Source organism: Periplaneta americana, chromosome 6 (assembly GCF_040183065.1).
Source record: "Periplaneta americana isolate PAMFEO1 chromosome 6, P.americana_PAMFEO1_priV1, whole genome shotgun sequence".
Classification (NCBI taxonomy): domain Eukaryota; kingdom Metazoa; phylum Arthropoda; class Insecta; order Blattodea; family Blattidae; genus Periplaneta; species Periplaneta americana.
Genome location: NC_091122.1, coordinates 146709380 through 146733184, shown reverse-complemented (window position 1 = coordinate 146733184; position 23805 = coordinate 146709380). Strand labels below are relative to the sequence as shown.

At 36.6% G+C, this 23805-nt stretch overlaps 1 protein-coding gene across 3 annotated transcripts in view; it reads right to left on the bottom strand.

The window, feature by feature from the left end:
• Window positions 1-23805, bottom strand: part of LOC138701889 (rho GTPase-activating protein 44-like) — a 50472-nt gene that overhangs the window by 21263 nt on the left and 5404 nt on the right. For all 3 annotated transcript variants that reach the window (XM_069829236.1, XM_069829238.1, XM_069829237.1), the window contains exons 3-13: window positions 22704-22845; window positions 15958-16031; window positions 15689-15868; window positions 13650-13740; window positions 10413-10563; window positions 10063-10212; window positions 8610-8787; window positions 6812-7024; window positions 5507-5586; window positions 4789-5026; window positions 1325-2306 (exon numbers count right to left, since the gene is read on the bottom strand). In XM_069829236.1, the coding sequence (XP_069685337.1) occupies window positions 1325-2306; window positions 4789-5026; window positions 5507-5586; window positions 6812-7024; window positions 8610-8787; window positions 10063-10212; window positions 10413-10563; window positions 13650-13740; window positions 15689-15868; window positions 15958-16031; window positions 22704-22845 (2479 nt within the window). The remainder of the gene's footprint in view (window positions 1-1324; window positions 2307-4788; window positions 5027-5506; window positions 5587-6811; window positions 7025-8609; window positions 8788-10062; window positions 10213-10412; window positions 10564-13649; window positions 13741-15688; window positions 15869-15957; window positions 16032-22703; window positions 22846-23805) is intronic.

Here is a 23805-nt window from a genome sequence, read left to right as displayed (position 1 = left end):
TTCATTGCCACCCTCACATAAGCCCGCCATCGGTCCCTATCCTGTGCAAGATTAATCCAGTCTCTATCATCATATCCCACCTCCCTCAAATCCATTTTCATATTATCCTCCCATCTACGTCTCGGCCTCCCCAAAGGTCTTTTTCCCTCCGGTCTCCCAACTAACACTCTATATGCATTTCTGGATTCGCCCATATGTACTACATGCCCTGCCCATCTCAAACGTCTGGATTTAATGTTCCTAATTATGTCAGGTGAAGAATACAATGCGTGCAGTTGTGTGTTGTGTAACTTTCTCCATTCTCCTGTAACTTCATCCCGCTTAGCCCCAAATATTTTCCTAAGCACCTTATTCTCAAACACCCTTAACTTATGTTCCTCTCTCAAAGTGAGAGTCCAAGTTTCACAATCATACAGACCAACCGGTAATATAACTGTTTTATAAATTCTAACTTTCAGATTTTTTGACAGCAGACTGGATGATAAAAGCTTCTCAACCGGATAATAACACGCATTTCCCATATTTATTCTGCGTTTAATTTCCTCCCGAGTGTCATTTATATTACTAATATTAAAGTAAATAACTCTACTCAAACCTTCAATGTGTCTATACAGAGAGGGGAATTTTTTTAATTTCACTAGCAGCTTCTGAACCCAGGATTATTTTCACCATTCTTTACAGGCAAGCATTAATAACGTTTCAGCTAGGCCTATTGTATGTGTTTTTTGGCCTTTACGATAAGTTCGGTTACCTTATAGTTAGCTTCCTATACTTTTTGCAAAACACATACTGACGTCGTTATGAGAGTCATTTGTTTTTTTTTTTTTTATTTTGTTCCAACAACTGACGAAAATAATTAAAATCCTTGCTTGCCAGAAAGGAATGTTTTGTTAACAAACGTCGTTTACTGGGAACCATAGCAGTGTTACTGAGCTTTTCACTACAAACAACACATTCTGAGATTGGGCATGTTTTGTCATCACACCAATCTAATTTTAATTTAATTTTATTAATTTCTTACAATAATAAGTAAAAGTTCGCGTCACACCTTTCACCTTGTGGAGGCACACCGTTGCGGAACACTGCTCTAAACCATTGCTTCAAGGACTTTAGAACAAAAGAAGATACAGAACAATCTGTTATCTCCTAACCTCCACCACTTTGCAAGATCTGTATAATTGGCTAATTACTCCCATCTCTGCTATCTCTCATACATCAACAACCTTGAGCCACCTTAATGGTTAAGTGAGTTAGAAGCCAAGTGCTAACTACTGCAATAAAACCACACAATACAGTAAGTGTAAAGGAATCAAGCTATACTTACATCCGCACTGGGCTTATCAGCAGAACTGTCAGAATCTGCAGAGTGCCTTGAACCACGAAAAGAGCTGTGAGGACGAAGAAGGGTAGCCGGTCTTTCAGGAACAGCAGGCTTATTTGAACGTTCAGCACCCTCAGACTGCAGAGGCCTCCTCAGCACCACAGGCTCGTAGCCTCCTGCATTCTCTCCCTCTTTTGCAGGCTCACAGCTCGTTTTGGCAGGAGCAGAAGAACTCCCACTCTCCGCAGTCTTATTCTCAGTAGGCTGGTTTTGAACTTCCTTGTTACTAACGGTGGTAACAGTAGCGCTGTTATTTATATTCCTGGGTGCAGCAATGGGAATTGGCCGTTGTATGTGTTTCCTTTCTAGTGTGCTGCAACTTACTGCTGGTGGGTGTCCTACACTTTTCTGCTGGGAAGCTTCTGTTGTAACAGATACCTTTCCAGTTGATCCAGGTGTAATGGCTGATGTTGGAGGTCCGTGACTGGTAGCAGAAGAAGAAGACGTTTGTGACTGTTCAGGTGAAGCAACTGATTCAGTACCTTCACTGGATTTCCCAGATTCTATAGACACTTTCTCTCCTCCTCCACTACTCACTCTTCGATGCATGGAAGACGAAATCATACAATTTTGCTGATGCTCTAAACCATCCGTACTCTGTTTTCTAACTGCAGAAGAAATACTGCTATCACTAGTTTTCTGTTGTTTCTCCATTGTCACAACTTGTACTGTTTCAACAGCATTTGTAACTGTTGTTTTCACTTCGTGTTCTCCAGAGAGTTTCTTACTGGGTCTAGGAAGAGTTGATGCCATTGGGCCTACAGATGGCCGTGGTGGCTTCTCAGGCTTATTATCAGTTGTAGCAGATGGAGGTGGATGATCCTTCGGTGGTGGATGGTCCTTTGGTGATGCACTGGTAGCTGGTGGGACAGGGGCTGGTTTATTCTTTCTCCGAGTTGCTGGTTTAGGGCTACCGTGAGGTGGGCTGAAAACACAAGTCAGCACTAAAGAACGTAAACCACAAACGAAACCCCTAACTGTACACAAATGAACTATTTTCCACTCAAATCACTATTTCTGAACAATAAGAAAGAAGCTGTATAATTAGGTCTATTACGAAATTTAATTTCTTTCATTCTGAATATTCACAGACCACACAAATAATAAAAGTCTAACAATAAACTACAGTGGAGTCCGAATCTCCTGATGTTTCGCGAGAGCCAAGAACGTGCAAGCGCGATGTTGTCAAATCAAACCTACAGAGAGGGTGATGTGTGCTCCACCGAACTCATCTGGTGGGAGGGATGGGCGGCTGGTGTTGAAAACAGGTTCCATTCTCAATAACAAGACAATGCAATACATTAACAAATAATGTAGAATAACTCTTCTCGGGTTCTCAGCCAGGTGAGTTGAAGATTTGCTTCCAAGCTTTCGACGGCTAGCGCTGCCATCTTCACTTCATTCCCTGAAGAAGATGGCAGAGCTAGCTGTCAAAAGCTTGGAAGAAAATCTCCAACTCACCTGGCTGAGAACCCGAGAAGAGTTATTCTACATCAAATGCCGGGAAAGCCTCAAGTCAAACAAATAATGTATAAAAAAATCATACTTTTAAAGTGATGTCTGTAATTCCATGGGAAAAGCCAATGGTGTGCTCTCGAAGTCATTTAAATTCGCCATTCTTTTAAGTATATTAATGTTTTCTTATATTGTTCAAGGTTTTGTCGCTTGCGAGGCTTTTACCCATCATGCATGTATGCTACCTATTGAATTATACTATGAATTACCTGGCACTCGAGCTAAAACGTCTGATGCAGATCACTGGTTGATACACTTATTGAACATACCTCAGCAATTAGTTTTTGACAATTACGAAAGTTAAGATTTTTACAGTTTTCTTTGGATGAATATTTTCTGAAGAAATTGTAGACATTAAATTTAATTTTCCGAACTTTGCTACTATATCCACTGGATCTATTATTTTCACTACTACTGGCCTTGTTGAAAGGCATAATTGAATTTTACACCACTCATATTAATGAAGAAATGAAGTAATAAACTGATATTATCACACAGAAAATGGTTACTACAAATGAATTATTGATTTCACTGACAAAAACAAAGCACGTCAAACACACACAATGCAAACACAAATTGAACTTGCATTCTTGGCTCTTGCTTCGTAATTATTTTATCAAACATTTATGTTCTGTATGGCCACTGTTTACTGTTAATAGTCTTGGTGCTTTGAAAGACTTTCTTACCGACACATTGTGTAAACATCACTCGTGGAAGTCCATAAAAACCATGAATCAGCTGGGACACGATTAAGATGCAGAAATTACGAACTGCTTGGCATAGAAATGAGATTCTTATTTCTATATATTCAGAAAAATAGTTTCATTCAACCTTATGACATGTAGAGACCCTGTCACTAAGAACTTGTCCTAGCACATGTATTACTTTTACAAGCGGCAACAACGAATATCTGTATGAGGCACTGCAGCACTTTTGCTATTGGCTATTGCCATCACACGTCGCTACTTTTACAGTGCTGCAGTACAAAATACTGAGCAACTCTTGTACTGCGATATGTGAACAACGGTGCAACCTGAAAAGTAAAGGCTCGCAAACCAGCTGCACGCTACTTTTTCATGCTGCGTGCAGCTTAGAAGTAGTGATGTGTGAACAGAATTCTCAGAGTTGCAGCCACAGAATTTTTTATATTGGTTCTGCTGAAACTTTTTCAGCGGTTGTGACCAGTGTTGCCACCCAAATATGCCAATGATAGTTTTATTGTTTGGATACATTTTAATGTTTTATGTGATGAAAATAAAATGATTTGTAACAGTTACTAAATATACAACACAGTCAAGTATGTTTGCTGATGATATAATTAATTTTTTTAATTTTCCGTAGTGTAGTTTCAAACAGAAGGGTTGCCAATACTGATTACGTGAATATGCTATTGGTTATCATTTAAGTATATAGGCGTTTTTTAATAGTTTTATAATAAAAATAATGCCAATTTCTGAATACTAGTTAGGACAGAAAAGCAAATAATAGGTAAGTAAGCTATCGCATGAGTTTCATAATTCGAAACTCTAATGCGAACATAACCACAAAATGTATATTGAAAAGTCAACACGGAGATGGAAAGCTGCAGCTAGATTGCAGCTGCAAAAGTAGCGTCTTGTGTGAACAGACTCGCAACCTCCAGTTGCAACTTTTGCAGCGCTCAGGTTATGCAGCACGAAAAGTATTGTACAGCACACTACTTTTGACTTATGTGTGAACATGACACCGAACTTTTACAGCTGAGGTACAAAAGCTGCACAGCAAAAGTAGCGACGTGTGACCGTACCTAAAGTAAACATGCCCAAACATCAGGAGAGTTGGACCATACAGTAGATTACATTTTTAAACAAGAGATCTTTTGAAATTAAACTGATAGATTGTGGTTACTATACCTGCTGTGATCGGAAAGACTACTATTAGACTGTGTCCTCTTCATGATGCCAGGCTCCCCAAGACTGATCAGCTGACCATCACCACTACTTCCCCTCGTATGACCATATGTTGGGATTCTATCCACAGGAGATCCGGCAGTCCACTCATGAGACTGAAGTCCACTTACTGACCCAGTGCTCGATGTCATTCCATTTATTAATGTGGTTTCACGTGGAAAGGTTTGGAAAAATTCCACATCTAATTGAAAAACAAATAGATTAGGCCTACATTACAAAATCAATTTTATTATTGTAATGAGATTAATCACATTTATTAATTAATTTTATTATTTAAAACTCCATTAATTTCTGATGGGAACTCTCACTATCCTTAGTTTATGTTTCAGCACTGTGATGTCATTACAGGTAAGATGGCTGCAATCATGCACCTCAAAAGAGGCTATTAATCTACACAAAAAGAAGAAGAATAATAATAATTTCATTACCAGCTATAGGCAACAGTTCGTACATAATAAATCAAGATGCCAATGGAAACATCATTAAGGGCTGACTGAAATTTGAGAAATTTGGACAAAATATTAATTTTAAATTTTTTTACTCCATTTGAAGTTGTTATCACACAATGTACCCATCTGACTATTGGATTAAAAGTGCAAGACCGGAAATAAATTCTGATCCTTGAACCACATATTTCGAACATCCTGAATAAGAAACTTACCTCCAGGGAAAAACCAGTCCGCGTGATTTACCAAATTATCCACAATAAAACTGTAAGTGTTTGCCGAACTCATGTTCATCCTGAAAGCAACAGAACGAGTCATGAGCATAACTATTATATGCTGAAGTATTAAAGTATGTTAGCTTATCTCTCTTTTTCTTTGAATGGACAACAGTCACAAATAAATCAACAATTCACAACTAACTCACGTGAATACGTGAGACTATTTCTTTAGGTCATAAGCTAGAGAATACTATGTCTTATCTACCGGGTGTTTCAGCTACCTGTATCGGATGGCAGCTGATGGGCATGAGTTGACACTAGTGGGCAAAATAAAGAGACCATCAATAGAAATTCATGTGTGACTGGATTGTACAGCATGGGTGTGTCAATGGACATCGTTGTGAAGAGTTTTTTGGAAACAGGGATTGCAAATAGGAGTCAAGATGATACAGTATGGGCTGACGACAATGAACGTGAAGCACGCAAAGGCGAGAGCTTGGAGGTTGGCAGCAGTGACAACAGTGACGACCTGCATAGAATTGAAATATATCAGTCCCCTAACTGCCCACTGTGCAACTCAAACCAAGAAATGGATTCGGAACACCTCAAAATCTGTGCTTCAGTGGCTGACCATGATAATATCTTTGAAAAATATTGGAGTGCAAGAGGTCAAATGACTTTATTGTCAAATGTCTGGCATTAGAAAACAACAACAACAGTGATGATGAATAAGGTGAGGACGCCAGTCGCCATATTAGACCTATTACCTGTATGTGAATATAAGAATAAATAAACATAATGTGTCTTAAATACTTTGTTTTTACCAACAAAACCTTTCCTGCATAAAAATGTCTGTATATAACACACATCCGAATTTTTCCCCATATTTGCAGTAAAAATACTGCGAGTTATATGCGAGAAAATACTGTCTTAAATCGACAGATATAGACGAGATCTTTCATTTGGCATCAAAATCAGGGTACTAGCACATCAGTCGCGAGATATAGGCCTACTGCCAAGAAATTTTCGCACATATCCAAAGTGGCCACCAGCCCACCATGAGCTCCCACAAAGTTCATCCTCGCATAGTAGTAATACACTCAATAGAATAAGAGCACATTTATTTCAATTGTGTTATTAGTCACGAAGTTATGATGTCGGAATGGATTACTTTGCAAAAGTTACATTGTTATATTGCCATTTCCGTCCTGGTACCCCTATATCTCGGACTGATTTTAAAGACGTAGGCCCTATGATTTTTTGATTGTGGTTTTGAAGGAAGAAGCTAATCTTTTTACTCACCCTATTGTAGTGGTCTCATCAGCTTGGCTCCAAAGCAAATTGGGGGCAATGACAATGGCGATGTTCTGGGGGGTCATCTTGTTTACCTCCTGATTACGTGACAGTGCAGCAAGGAACTTTATTAGGTACCGCAAGTTGTCATAATTTGCTTGCGGTAACTTATCCACAACCTGTTTCAGACTCTGCAGGCGTGCTTCATTTGATGTTTGAACTCTAAAACAGAAATATAATATAATTTGCAAAAATGATTACGATATAAATTCCATAGGAAAAACTGTGTAGAATGAAACTGAAATAAAGACACTTTCAAATATTAAATCTCCAACATTCAATTTTTTTTTTTATTTCAGTATTATATTAATCATAACGACCTCTGTTAAAGAAAAAATATTTTTACATCTGACATAGATCCATTAAATTTTAAATAAAACTCGGTATCCTAGAAGAGCTTTAATTTTTACAAAAAGTGAATTCCTGAATAATGTAAAATTGCAAATTTGCAGAAGGGCTATTTTCTAAAGCCAATTTGGTTTTCTAATAGTAATAGTTCTGTATTTTTATAATGATAGATGATTATATAAATTCTAGCTAACAGAAAGCTGTCATCAGTATGACTGAATAAAATGTGGATTGAGATTATATAGGTCACCAACGTCTACTGTGGGGAGTTGACGAGAAAATCTCTGCGAGGTGTGTTTTAATTAGGTGCGGTATGGGGAGATATTGATGAATGGAGCACCACTCTTCCTAGAACTGACCAGAGATAACATAAGTTGTTATGAGTTTGACCCTTATGACATTAAACAGATGACATTACTGTCATCATATGGTGTTTGTGGCTGAAAATATCAACTATACTAAAAGCCAGGTTATGAACCGACTAAACCGGAAGCAACATTCTGTTGCTCTATTTCAGAGCTCTATTGCCACATAGTGGCGCGAGATTCAAAGCGTGTTCAGCGTTTGTCACCAATATGTTTAAAATAACTACTTTATGTAGTTCTCGATAACACTATCAACAATATTAGTAATTAAAATTACTGTTTTTAAGAAAGCACGAGCTAATGACACTGGTACGAAATGCGACTCGTAATGCATGTGGTACTGTAAATGAACTGGGAAGTTTGGCTACACTGTCTTCATGATTCCGTTGCCAGATTTTTGTTAGCAGACATTTTCACGTGACGTCCAATGAAAAGCTCCATTCTCCTTCCCCCCTCCACCCCGCCATACTCAACGTGTCATCACTGCACAGGCTACCCCTCTAACCTGCACTTTCCTCTCGCCCTCCCAACTACTTCCTGTTTAGCCGGTTCATAACCTGGCTTTTAGTATAGTTTCAGACTAGATCTGTGTTGGTGTGTTGCATAAGTTGAAACTGTTGGTTTATATTTTAAAAGTTGATCGAATGTTTTCACATTGGTTAGTTACTGTAATGTAGTTAGTAGTGTGTCATTATGTCGTTTTCTGCGAGCAAGAGTGGCGTTACGCTGGCTGTTACCTGCGTGTTGGATTGGCATTACTCCACATTCCTACCAGGGCTGATCTCGTGAGCTCCCCACAGTAGCAATATCATAAATTAAAAAAAAAAAAAAAAAAAGAAAAAGTATACTTACACATTCTGAAGATTTCCAATGACCTGGACCTTGATAGTTACACCATTTTCCTTCTTGCTTCCCTTGTTTGCGTCCATAGCATTCCTTAAGCTACACATGTCCCTTGGTTGGTACTAAATAAACAATAATATAGGCCAACTTCCCAAAGGCTTATATACTATTGATTTTTTTTTATTTCTCACCTTGCAGCTGTCATCCACTCATCGTACAGATCATGTGTCATCAGGGGTTCTGGTAAATCCCTTAGATAAGACTTGAGGGCTCCAGCGATCACATGGGGATCCCGGTACTCGAGAGCAGCTGATAAAGTTAGGCAGCAGGCATCAAAACTCATCTTCATGCGTCGCAACTTGGATGCACCTGACAAATAAGGATCAAGTGATGTAATTATTATAATCTGCATAGCACTTCAATGCTTTCTTTAGTATCTCATTAATAATATTTACCTTATCAACTTCAATTCATACCAAATAACGATTCTAATTAGTACAGTACGGAAATAAACACTGTAATTAAATATGTACAGAAAAAACCCAAGCATACTCTCTCTAAGTGGGAGAGCTGACATTTCCTCTGCATCAACATCAAACAGTTCAGTTACAAATGAACAAACAGTTCACTGAATTACATGGATATCCTATATCAGTGGTCGTCAACACTCACTGAAATGGGTAACGGATAAGCAGTGCATCATAATATGCCCCGTCATGCAACAGGAAGAGGGAGAGAGCATACACACCAGCAGCCACGGATGCACCACAGTGCAGTCTCTTATCCGAGGGTAAGAGACGCTAGCCTGAGGGTGCGCTGTGCTGATGACCACTGACCTAAATGTATCATTTTTCGGATTTTCAGTCCAAATTATGATACAGGATTTTTATTTTTCTAGGCTTGCTATGCAACTGTGACTAACTAATTACAGTCCCATTAGTTAGATCATCTCGCCTAATTAAAATATTTTTTTGCACAAGATACAATATTTTGCATCAAAATAACTTCAAATTTTGTGATTTTGTATCATATTTAGGACACCTTACCCTACATAAATAATATTAACAATAGATCCTTCAAAATTCAATGTAGTACCGGTACTAATTAATTCATTAATTCTCCTTTCTCAATGAGTTCGAGTTTTAGATTCATTTAAACTTAATCTGATCTTAATCAAAGATAAACCACACATGTTGGGCCAATTATACAGTGCTCATAGATTTGATAAGAAACGTAAAAAATTATATATTACAGTTATATGAACACTAATAAATATAATATAATCATTAAAAAATTAGTAAAAGTCAGACATGTTTCGGAGATGCTTCTCCATCCTCAGTGACTTTACCACGACGACTGGTTCAGGTGATCGAACCGGGTTGTTGCTTGGCTTAAAGGAGACTGGTTTCTTAATCTGATCTGCTGTAATGACTGTTTTGCCATGGTAAATTGTATTTTTAGCAACAAGTGCTACATCACTACACTGTATGTAGAACCTGCTTATATGAAGTAAAATGACAAGTAAGATAGAGAAAAGCTGTTATTATGTCAATATTTCCTCAAAGTTATTTCATTCTGAAAAATTGAGAAAATAATCTTTTTGTAGAACTACGTAATATAAAAAACTTATCACATATCACATACCTCCAGCAACTCTGAATAGTCCTTCTTCCTCCATTCCAAGTTCTAGCAAGGCACATACACAAAGTTCTATGGGGAATGCAACTTTTCTTCCAGTGACTCGGAGATGTTCCTCTAATGGGTATCCATATACAGGTTTTGATGGACTATCACCTATAAACATATTAATAAAAAATCAACGAAAATATATATACCGGTAGTATTCAAGAACAGAAAAGAAATTCAGACACAAAGCTAACAAAGGCAGAGATGGTGCAAAAGATATAGCAGGATAATGTCAATGGTGATAATATGGTGATGGCAATGACAATGATCATTTCAATATAAAATATTAACTGTTAGGGAAAACTTACTAATATTTTTTTCTAATTCAGGTATGGTTTCCTCCAATATTCTCAACGCACTTTCATGGTAGGCTCTCTGGAGCTTGATATATTGCACTATAGTCTGGGCGAGGTCAGCCTCTTTGGATAAGAGTTGGAACATTTCCGATGCCAGCATATCCTGTAATATCAGTGAAGATCGTTTTATATAACAAAAGCAATGTCAGTACAATACCATATTCAACTTTCCTTCACTTTCCATATACAGAACAGCAATAACAGGCCGCTTCAGATACCTAAAAATTATTAAAATTGTGAACTATATTAAATATTACAATTAAAATCTATATCAACACACTGTACAATACATGAAACTCATGTGGCTTGTAAAATTTTTATGTTAATATTGACATCAAGTCTGTTCAGATGCCATCCCTAATCAGTAGTAGCAAAATGGTAGTAAATACTACTAATGCTAGTACTACCACTATTACAGAGTCCATATATGATGCCACAGGATGTACAAAAACATCGCCTCCCACAGTATGCCTGCCATATGCACCAAAGTTCAAAGTTGTTTGTCAGGCACTACATGTGTGCAGTTCACCTCAGTTTATTGTGAGCTACTGAAGGGATTATTCATTCCTGCGTAATGTATGTATCTAATGCCTACCCACTTCACTTGCGTGATTCGGGTTTTGCATATTGCAAACAGATGGCAGGACTGTGACTCATTTTCAAGTTGCACACCACTTCGGCAGGCTACGCTATGCATGATGTGTATCTGTGAGAATTATGGTGTATATGTAAGTTTTCGCGTAAGTATAGTGTAGGAAATGGATGAGGATGATGATGAAGATAAGGAAGGGAGAAGGAGAAACCTGGTGCTGGCACATAGCCTACTCCTGTCGAATAGCACCAAGGTAGCATCAGGCTTAACATCCCCTTCCAACAGATGAATCACTATCTACAGTGATATATGCCTTCTCTGCAAGCTATTGCATTTCTTCTAATTGTTTGAGAACACTGAAGGGATTACTCATTCGTATGTAGTATAGTGCAATCTGTTCTGTTCTTTTTAACTGTTTGGGAATGTTGCATAACATATTGCAGCGAATATTTGTAGTTTTAAGTAAAAAGTAATTTCGAACATTTCGTAAAGAGAGATTAGTGAAATATGCCTATTTCACAACAATCTTCGGATGTCAAAAATGTACTGAAGCAAGAGGAGGACACTTGAACTATCTTGTGACAAAGGTAAGATGCATTTACATTAATTTTTTAACTTGTAACTAACATCTCCACAAAAAAAGGTTTTAGAAACTAAAGTTACTACTATAGAAACGGTAGCCGATTTCACAGTAAATGTGTGAGGTGCATAACAGAAAATAGTGCCAAGCTTGTGGTGTGAGGGCAGTTTCTTATATGAAGGACCTTGAACTACTATTACCACTATAGTAAAACTTTGATTATCACTGTCTATCATTCACTATTTAATACAAAAGAATTCGATTATCATTGAAATTCTACTAAGTTTATTTGCTTTTTTCAATTATTTACCAATTTTTTTTTCTACATTATTAGCATTCGCACAATTTCTAGCATCAGTTACACACCCAATCAAAGAAAAATGTTATGATCAACCAAGTCTTCATAGTTATATTTCGAGAAGCAAGATGACGCAGCCACTTCATAACCTCAGCCATCCATTTTCGAAACACGTATCAGTTAGGTATTTCATGAACGTCTATTTCATGAACCTTCATCTTTCTGATTAACTTCTTGAACATTCATTAACATTTTAACATGTGCATCTGTCTTTCGAATTATTGTAGTCTGTTCACTAGTTTCAATCCTGATGTCAACAAAACAAACTGCATTCATCCACAAATAATGGCTGTGACTAAAGCAGTAACACAGGGATTCTTTTTACCTAGTGTTTAACAGTTGACCAGTTCTCTGTCTTTCTTTTCGTGCATTTAATACACTCATAGGAGAGCAAGTGCAGGGATACTCGTAAGTATATAGGCCAAAAACTTCTGTACAGTTGCTGGCCTGTGTGCTGTTGAGTTGTCTGGGTTGCAATATCTAGGTCTTAAATTAATAATTCACTTTCAGTTGTTCCAAAAATTTCAGATAATATAATTCAGTGACAATCACATTAGGTGGAAAACATTCTTGATAGCTAAGACCTGTACTATCCCAGAAAAAAATGGGCATGTCTTTATTTTTTTTTTAGTCCTTTTTTTTTAAAGTTGGTTATTTAACGACGCTGTATCAACTACTAGGCTATTTAGCGTCGATGAATTGGTGATAGCGAGATGATATTTGGAGAGATGAGGCTGAGGATTCACCATAGATTATCTGGCATTCACCTTACGGTTGGGGAAAACTTCAGAAAAAACCCAATCATGTAATCAGCCCAAGTGGGGATCGAACCCACACCCAAGCGTAACTTCAGACCAGCAGGCAAGCGCCTTAACCGACTGAGCCACGCCAGTGGCCACTGTATTTATTTTTAGCTTCTGAATATGCAGCTCTAAGTTGTCATTGAGTTTCTTGACTTTCATTCTGCACTTTGGCATTTAATTTCAAAAGTGAGGTTATAGCACTGTGATTCATCAGCTGTGATAACTGATTACAAATATATTGTACTTCTTAAAACAGTTTCCTTCAATTTTCGAAGTTAACATTTATTTTTAACATCTGATCATACTAGCCAAGTTATCTATTTAATTGTTTTCATAATTAATCATTCTATTTCCAATGGATCGAATTATTATTGTCAAAACATTTCAAAGCTAGAAGGAAAGACAGACATGGTGGGTAATGATATGATCAGAAGCACACTAAATGTGGCTTCATTAAAGACTTAATGTGCCTTCATTAAAGACACAAAGTGAGGTCCAACTAGACATGTCATCAGGATGAACGAAACTAGACTTCCACGCAGAGCTTCGAAAGCTAAAGCTCTCGGAAGGAGATCCAGTGATTTGGAAAGATAACATCAAAATCAGTTCAAAAGAGAAAGGCACGGATTGGTACAATGTTAGGCCCCGCACTAGAGATGGGACCAGTTCGAAAGTTCCCTGCAAAGCCTCTACACTTTCGGGTAGAAGAGAACTGACAAAGATAAGTGAACATTTAAAAAACGGTGGAATATGCAACATCTTAGAAAAATAGCGTCATCATCGAATAACTCTCTCAAAGCTTTTTTAATCATTTCTAACATCCAAGACTCTTCAATGCATTATTGACAATACTTACCCTACACTGTTCTACTTTCAGTTCTGCATCTTCAAGTTCCTCTTTGATGGAACTGGTGTTTCCACTACCATGCTTCATAGCTGTCTGGTACCTAAAACAAATATACAAGTATGATAAGTAGCTACTTGTATTCTAAAAACAGCAATTAAATTAATTCAGCATTACCAAGCATTAGATTGTCAATGAAGAGTTCATATTCTGGAGTTAATTAGAAATAAAATAATTTGAACAGAAATATAATTATACAATAAAAAAAATTGTAGTACATTTAATGTACTACAAAGTACAGATACTATGTTCCCTGGTGTAGATATAACACACTTAAATTCTTGCACTTCGTATACAATAAACTAAACTTGTCTTTAACAAACATAGCATAAGAAATAAATGTGCATATCAGAAAACCGGTACAGTTGAATCTAGAGTAGCTGTGGGTTGATTATTTAAACTGCACTTAATCTGTAAGGGTAGTTGGGTTTCTGTCATTCTGTTGGAAGTTTAATACGAAATATCTATGATTTTTGTACATTTTGTTATCTTTTCTCGATGGAAACATAACCATTCTCAGACAAAATGATGAATGCTCACAGTTCAAGAACAGATATTCCCATTCATCAGTAAGCTTAATTATGGCCTTTGTGATCTCCAGATTTCAATTCGGCCGACTTTTGGTTGTAGGGTTACTTTAAAGAACGAGTTTTCCTTATACATCCAACAACCCTACTGCAACTGAAAGATGCCATCTCGCAAGAAACTGCCAATATTCCAAGACTTATCTGCAAAATGCTGTGCATGGTGTCGCAGACAGAATGCTGTGCGTTGAACAAGAGAACGGCGGACATCTTCCCAATGTTTTGTAAACCCTGTTGTTTGCCCAACACTGTGATGTTTTTGTTTTTTTTTCCTATTTCAAATATTATATTTATAGCAGTTTAATGTTTGAACTGACTTTTGAAATACCCTATACTTCCAGACAAGAGATTTCTATAAGCAACTGCAACAAATTCAGCATTAGTATGTTAATTTCATGAAATGTGTTAAAAAGTTATGGTTATCAACAAAATAGTTGTTAAAGTCATTTATTTAATTTGTGTACGTTTCTTAACCAAAAAGTGATTTTTAAAAGTAGGTCTGCAATTGCTTGAACTGCTTTATTGATCAGCTGCAATTGCTCCTGTGTGATATCTGAGGAAAACTGACAATCAGCACATACAGTTGAAAGTCAGTTTTAAAAATACTTTTCGCACACTGCTGTGCAATAATCCATTTCTAACATGCTTTAAAAATATCTACTTTTAGGAATATCTGTCTAGAAAAGTATATTAGAAAATCTAGACATTAACGTTATTTTATAGTTATTAACTTATAAGGATTATCATGCCATCGATGCATTGGCTGAAAACAGAGAAAGGAGAAAGCTGCTAGTTCGTAGTATCGAAATCAATTCCTGAGATGTGAAGCGTCTGGAAGGTGGAATTCATTGTGCGACATAAAAGGATGACAGGTGAAGATAATGACTGTGGGCCGTATTCATAGACATTTTTAGTGTGGGCTTCCGGTGGATGATCAGCGAACTAACGCTTTTCATATTCATACACCAGTGTTAGCGATATGATATGATATGAATCCTGTACAAGTAACCAGTCGATAGTCGGGGCTAGTTTAGCACTCTCGTAGTACGGGCTAGCGAAATGTCTATGAATAGCACTGTATGTGACTTGAATTCTGGTTTCTCTAAATTCACGAACAGGGACACGACTATCTCGTCAAGCAACTCAGTATTCTTCCTTCACCAAATTGTAATCTTTGTAACCACCCCAATGAAGAAATAGAGAACAACACCTACAAGTCCGTGCAGCAGTTGGAACAGAAACATCCTTGGTTACAAAGTACATGACAACATTTCTTCTGAGGCAAGCCATTTTCAAGACCGATTTTTTATTCTCCTTAAATATCCATCGCTTTAGGTAAGGTTTGACACTAGGACTTTTCATTCAATGGAAAGCATAGCTACTATGCATAAATGAACCAATACATACCTGGTTCTAGCAGAATCCATATCCAACGTGAGTTTTGCAAGCTTGGCTTTGTGTTTAGGAACCTCGTTGTCCAACATCTGCTGCAACGGTGTCACTACTAATTGTTCTACTTGTACTTCATGGTCCAGAGCTTCATTGGCCAAATTCATTTCTATTTTGGCACAATCTGTTAAAATAGTGCTGAAAAATAAACATTAAAATGAAGGTGATAGGTACACTTGATATTAAATATTCATAAAATTTATGTAAAATATACATGTAAGTTGTACCTAAGAAGACACTCCTCTTCACAAGTCCCATTATCTTGCATAGTAATCCCTAATATATGCTCTGTATTCTTTTTCTGCAACAAAATACGAATATAAACACAAATTGTTACATAACAGAAGTTCAGTAATAAGTTGTGCATAGAAATGACAAAATGAAAAGAATCCAAACGAAAAATATCTCGGAAATAAATCTGAAACAGTGAGACATTGATTTCTATTACACTTACAACTAAATTTCATAATAATACACATTTTTATAATTTTGCCGTTCATTCCAATACAATACAAGAGTGTTTCCAGAACCATATTAACTTTTCTAGGACTTCGGCCCAGTTTCTTCAACCTTTGTTAAATTATAACAGTGTGTTATTCCATTTTAACTGTAAACTTAACAGTTGAAGCATTTCTTCAACTGCTGTTAGTACTGACAGGCTGTTAAAACCTATGTTAATTTAACTGCCCGATTTCATGCAGTTAAATCATTTAACTCTCTGTTAGCATAGAAGTATCCAATATGGTTGGTGTGTTAGATGTTGAACTAGTATATCTGGATTATTTCTAAATGATATCCATGAATACATAAACAGAGGGGATGATTTCTGTGATTTCACAGAACAGAAGTTCATACAAAGGTATAGGCTATTTTCTGCCAAGCCTCACTTTTAGCTTTCAGCTTAGATCCGTTTGTTTGTTTACTCTTATTAATTGGTTTATACTGCGAAATAATTTCCAGCAGAAGGCTTCTCTCGAATGAAGAGAAATTAGTCCCACGATTTCTTTTTGTTCCAGTGTTTTCCATTTCATAACAGCAATACCAATACGCCGCTCCACACTATTGTGATACAGACGAGGAAAGAAGCAGAAATCAAACCTGAGAGAATAGAAAGACTTCTATCCTCTCTGAATCAAACAACGGAAACAAGCGAGAATCGCAATTATTGTCAGAATTCAGAAAACAGAATTGAGCCTATATTTGGTTACAGGTTATGATTAAACTCTAGAATCTCTGGTCCTAACAGAGAGTTAACAAACAGAATGTTAAAATGTGAAATTTAAAGTTGAAGAATATTTTTAACAGCAATTCATACTTTTAACTTATAGTTAATTAACACTATGTTAGGTGCATTTTAACAAAGGTTGAAGAAACAGGGCCTTCGTCTATCAGATGACCAAATTTATATAAAAAATAACTTGATAAAAGTATTACCAGTTCTATAGAATATTGAGACAGGCATTAAAATCTTTGTATAAAAATATAGTAAAAAAGTTGCAAGAAAGGGGCAGCCTACTGTATTTACTAACTAAATCATCTAATGTACTCATAGCTTGTCTCTAAAATAAAGACGAAAATTCTACCATTTTACAACCATTCACCATTCAAGTTCATGTCCTAGAGGATTAATTGTAATATTAAATTTTGAATTTATTGTAGTATTTGAAAACGTGATCATTTATTTATTATATTTATTTGTTAATGAACATAACAGGCAAAGCTCAATTACAATGTTCAATTTGAATTAAAATATATAATAATCTGTATCAAACAACACGAAAGACTTGATTCTTGGAATTATTAATGGCAAAGAAAGACAAGAGTAACTTATATGCTGGTGTACATATGTTACAGGAGTGGCTTTTTATCACAGTTACTGTTTATCTCAAATCAACACCACAGACGGCAATAGCTTTATCACTGCAGTGCACGAAGATTAATACACTTGTATTTCCTCTTAAAAAAAGGCTAGGGAAGCAGTCTCGTGCAGTTAGAAATACAAACACACTGATCATAGAGTTGTGACGTAGTATGCATGCCCAGCAATAACTACCCTAATTTTTTTTTTGCATTTTTAATTTTTTTTTTTTTCCAACTGGGTAAGCAATATGTAATTTCCTGTCTAAATATTTATATATATGAAATCAAAATTTTACATCAACCAATCAATCAATTTCTTACGACACTTCATAAGAAATCTAAGAGAGAACCAGGACTATGAGAACAGCGAGAACAATTCAGTGGTGGTATTAATTACAATGATCTGGATCAGCCGTGATGAGAACGTGACTCGCGAGACATTGTGGCTCGCAGTGATAGCTGTGCATTTCACTTGCTTCTAACCACCCTCTCACTCACTGGAGCCAAACTCCGTTCCATTTGTATTTGTCTCTGACCTGTGAGTAGCATATGTCTCTCGAAACCATGTACGAAAGTTCCAAGTAGGTTGGGAGGACGCATTTTTTTGCTGTCAATATGATGAGAATATTAAATGTATGATTTGTTCACAAGTATTACGAGGAAAACGGTTGTATAACATAAAACGGCATTATACTACATGTTACTGATGAAACATTAAAAGGTTAAGTGTTATTGTTGTTGTTATCATCATCATATCTGTACGTCAACCCTTTTTCAGCAGATGTACGAATAATGCGGTTAGCTCTTCAATTTGAACTCACTGATTTACTATGTGATATCAAATGAAAGCTAGATGTAAGAACTTGACAAATGTTGAACTTTCAAATCTTTGCCAAAAAATAAATATCCGAAGCTTCGTTCTTTCACTTGCTCTGTTGAAGCCATGTTTGCTACAACTTACGTGTGTGAAAAATTATTTTCAACAATTAAAATAGTAAAAACCAAATTTAGATCACGACTGATAGACAAATACCTTCGTGATCAACTACGACTGGCAGTAAGTGACATATTTCCTGATTTTGAAACTTTGTCGCAGAGACATTCTGAAGACAGTTAATTTTAGGTTATAATATTGTTCATTTCTTTCTTCGTTACATGTACTAAACATTAGTTTGTAGCCTTGTACTGTATAAAATTATATTTCAGTGCTTGACGTAAGGAAAATGAAAATCCGTTAATAAGTCAGACAGTTGCCTGACTTCCCCTTCGGGTGTCCGCCTCCCTCCATAGGTGCTATGCACGTTGCAGGTTACACAGTGGTTCGGCGCACGATTACATTTTCGCCACCGCTGATCTAGATGATAATATACAATCAAATTTCAATCTTTCCTGAAGTATTAAATGAATTTAATGCTCTGGAATTGTCCAAATGTTTGTACGAGATTTTATAAAAATATTGTTACTTTTTATAAAAGAACCAAGATATTTAACTTTTTTTAACCAGGTCATCTTCATCTTCATCTTCATCTTCATCTTCTTAAGGCACTACAACTTCAAAATTGAATGTCTTGGCCTTCTCAACAATTTTTTTCCAGGAACTTCTATTCTGTACGATCATCATCCAATCCTTGCTTCTTAGCTTCCTCAAATCGTTCACAATATCATCTTCCCAGCGGCTTTTTGGTCTACCCACTGCTCTAGTTCCCAGCGGTTTCCATTTATATATACCTTTCACTAGCCTCTGATCTTCCATTCTTTGAACATGGCCAAACCAACTTAACCTCATAGCCCTGATGAAATTTATTATATTTTCATTGTGTATTAAATCATTTATTCTTTGTTAGTTTTTATTCTCCAGTTGCCATCTCTATCCTTGGAGGGTCCAAAGATTCTTCTTAAAATCCTTCTTTCAAAAATTAACCATTTCTAATCAGGCCTACTACAGCTCTTAAAGCATCCCGGTTAATATAAACAATTAAAAACTAACTATTCAAATTCTGTTCCTATTTCAATCTGTTTTCTTCCAACTGATTGCACTGATAGGAAGAATGACTTATATTACGATAAATTTCTATGCCTACGTGGAAGAACCTTAAGATCTGAAATAATATCACAAATATTTCATTTTTATATTTCTCTGTGTGATGATTTAGGCCTATGTATTCTATCAGTTTTCTGTAGACTATTACATCATAACAATGTGAACAGGTTTACCCAAGGAGACTTCAGTGTTCCTCCAAATATTTCCAGACTTTTATATATAGGCCTAACAACTAAGAATAAAGAAAATTATAACACTGAATACTGGGTTGAAAAAAGATAAATAATTTGACACAATCAGCATGTACGAACTACTAGCACCACATGAAGATATATTAACAAAACTACTGCGTGTTCAGTTCAAAGTGTGTAATGGCTCGCTGTATGCCGTCATGTGGCTAGCCGATGAGCCTAGAGAATTCAATCTTCCTACACTTCTGCAGAGGTGTATTACCTATGTGCCAGAGAAGTTGCCTGGCAAGTACGGCGTTCATTCTGAAGAGTACTTACCGATACGCATGGTAATGCCGGTAGTGGCAGGAATGTGAACTCTTTGGAAACACGTATCCTACTGAGGTGAGTTTTATTCTTACTGTCGGAATACAGGGAGAGGGTTAAGACGATTATTTACGTATTTGTTGACATTAACTTCGATGGTCAACATGGACACGGAGCATTTGATTTGTGTTGTGGAATGTTGCCGTACACAACCGATGATAACAGATACCCTGCATACGACTTGCCCGCGCAAACCACAGTTCGAATGAGGTTATGGTAGCACACAGATGAACGTCTTGATTAATAGGCAACTTCTCTGACATAAAAGCTGAAACTCGCTTCAAATCGCTGACTCACAACAGTGACGTCATGACACACTTTGAAATGAACACCCAATAAGTTCCAGAATATTACAGAAACCACTAAAACAAAGAAAGCATAGACATGTACAACAGCGCGCGCGCACGCACGCACGCACGCACGCACGCACACACACACACAACAGTAAAAGCTTATTAAATACGGAATATCAAGTTACAGGGAATTACCGGTATGTCAGAGATATTATTCTATCAAAAGACACAAAAGTAGCAGTTTAAAAACAAAAGACTGGCTATGACTGTCTTGATGAACGTCAAAGGATGACAACAGTTCCACAGAATAAATGTACTTTGTGCAATGAAGACACAGTGTTGAACAAAGAGCATCTCTATTATAAGCAAAATGATCCAGGAAATAAGGAAGAAGTGTATGTAGTAAAATTATACCTAAAGAATGAGAACTAATAATGTAAAAACCAAACTACAGTAATTTCTAAACAATATGTAATGTGACGCACAAAGTAGCACTTCTCAAGTCCTTACTTCTAGAGTACATGAACTAAGGGAAACAAAGAACTTAACTTAAATGAGTTAATTTCGTTGTTAAATGTTACTTCCTGCCTTCATAATTTCAAAGATACAAAGGTCAAATTAATATAATGCTCCTTATTTATTGTGTTATATTAAACAAGATGTTTTGTCACACAAGCAGCATATGAGCAACATACTGGTGTCCGAAAATAAAACTGCACTGAAACATTCACTTACGAAACTTTTTGCTTTCCAGAATGCAGTGAAATGACTTGTGGTTTGATTATCACATAACATAGTGGTAAAATATTATAGTCTACCATATGTGTTAATAAAATTAAGTGTGTGTGTGTGTGTGTGTTTTTGTGTGTGTGTGTGTGTTTGTCGCGCGCGCAGGCGTGCGTGCGTGTTTTTTTTTTTTTTTTTTTTTTTTTTAATATAGGAGAAATGAGAGGAAAAATATTACACGTCTGTCAAATATTATTCAACCAAGATGCATACGTAGCCTACGTTTTTCTTCCAAGTTTGACATAATAAAGTACAAAATATGACTTGAGAAGGGAATAACAAAGCACTACGTGATGATGATTAGTGAAGCAATGATAGAATGCCAGTATGTAGGGAAAATGGGAATACCCAGCAAAAACTATTATCAAGCACTGTCTTTGTCCATCACATTCTGGAGAATTGGGTGATGGAACTCTGTATAGAATATATCGTCCCTCCTCTGGCAAACTAGCGAAAGTGAAAAATAAGCGACCCTGCACTTAAGGTCAATATTGCACTATTTAATAGTACAATATAGACCTTAAATGCAGGGTCGCTAATTTGTCACTTTCGCTAGTTTGCCAGAGGAGGGACGATATTAAAGCAGACGGGGAGATGATTAGTGTCCATTGCACGTTTTTAACCTCTTTTTCGTCCAACTTTAAGACTTTCAAGGTCTAAGCATAATTCATGTTAAAAACAATTAGCCTATTAACATATTTCTTGGTTCCACGATGAAAATGAAATATACAACAAAAGGTACCAGAACACCATTCCGGTGCATTCTGCCAGAAAAAAAGCACTGACTAATAGTATTATTTACAGTTATTTTTTTAGTAGGTTATTTTACGACGCTGTATCAACTTTTCAGGTTATTTAGCTTCTGAATGAGATGGTGATAATACCAGTGAAATGAGTCCGGGGTCCAGCACCAATAGTTACCCAGCATTTGCTCATATTAGATTGAGGGAAGACCCCGGATAAAACCTCAACCAGGTAACTTGCTCCGACTAGGATTCGAACCTGGGCCAACTGGTTTCGTGGCCAGTCGCGTTAACCGTTACTCCACAGTAACAGTTGAAAAAATTAATTTCATACAAAAGTAAATATTATAAATCTGTCATGTATGAAATAATGGAATAGCAAAATAATATGTATATTATGAAGTATGTTAGTCTTATATGAAGAAATTCCTGTAATATCTTACTAATGTTAAGGGTAGAGATTTATAGTTTGTAATAATTTACATAAATTGTATTTGCATAAAAATATTGAGAATTGAAGAAAAGCTGGTCATCTTAACTTGATGAATTTTACTGGCATTCAAAGTATGCTGTCATAAGCCACTGGCTACTCCCCACAGGTACAGCACATACTGTATGTTAAATATCAAACACAAATCATAAGCATAAGAAAAGCAATAAAAGAGAGAAAAGAGTTTAGGACATTTTTCTTACCAATCTTTTCTCTCTGGAAGCCTCTTGTCCTGAGCACAAGGTACTCATTTTCTTTGATGTGTTGCCACATGCTTTGCTGATGTATTCTACTTTACGATCTGCCTCTTGTAAGTCATCAGAGAGAACTTCCGTCTTACCAGCCCTAGATGTAAACAATTTGCGTCAAACACATAATCATAAATCACTTTTTAAATCTATTAATTACCTCGCATTGGCAAGATCAGCTTATCAATGGAATATGGGATTATAAGATTTTCATCAAGTAAACAGGAAATTGAAATCAAAATGACTAAAATGGATTTCTGGCGATGATCTGCAAGAATTTCGAGGAGAGAAAAAATCAGGAACAACGTGATAAGGGAAAAAAATGAAACCGAAAGAAGTCCTTGTAGAAGACATTAAAACAGCACAGTTAAGATGGTTTGGCCATATAAGGAGGATGATGGAAGATAGATTACCGAAAAAGATTTATGAATGGATTCCGACAGGAAGAAGGAAGACTGAACTTGTGTGCTAAGCACCTCAATAATATACAGTTATTATTTCTAATGATATTGCTGAAATAATAATAATAATAATAATAATAATAATAATAATAATAATAATAATCCGTGGCGCTACAGCCCATGAAGGGCCTAAACCGACCAGTCGGTTGCCACATGCCGAAGCAGAGGTGGACGATCATTCAACCAGAATGCAGGTATCGTGTGGTTAGCATGATGACCTCCCCAGCCGTTATAGCTGGCATTCGCAACTGGATTTCGGTACCTATTGTAGCTCCCCAAGTGCATCACGATGCTGGGTGGGCACCGGTCCCATACACTGGCCGAAATTTCATGAGAAAATTTCTTCCCCCATGAGGACTCAAATCAGCGCGCATTCCATAATGCGAGTCCTAGGCAGGATGCCTTAAACCACAACGCCATGGTGCAGGACTATTGATGAAATTCGGCATTTAAAAGTGGCTCACTCATGCGTAACAAATGTGTTTACGCAAGGAATATAATTAATCTGTAATAATGACGAGCTGTTGACTAAAGATGACATCTGCACCTGACTTAGTGTGAGAGCTTTACAGACTGACAAAATTTGTAAAGGAAAA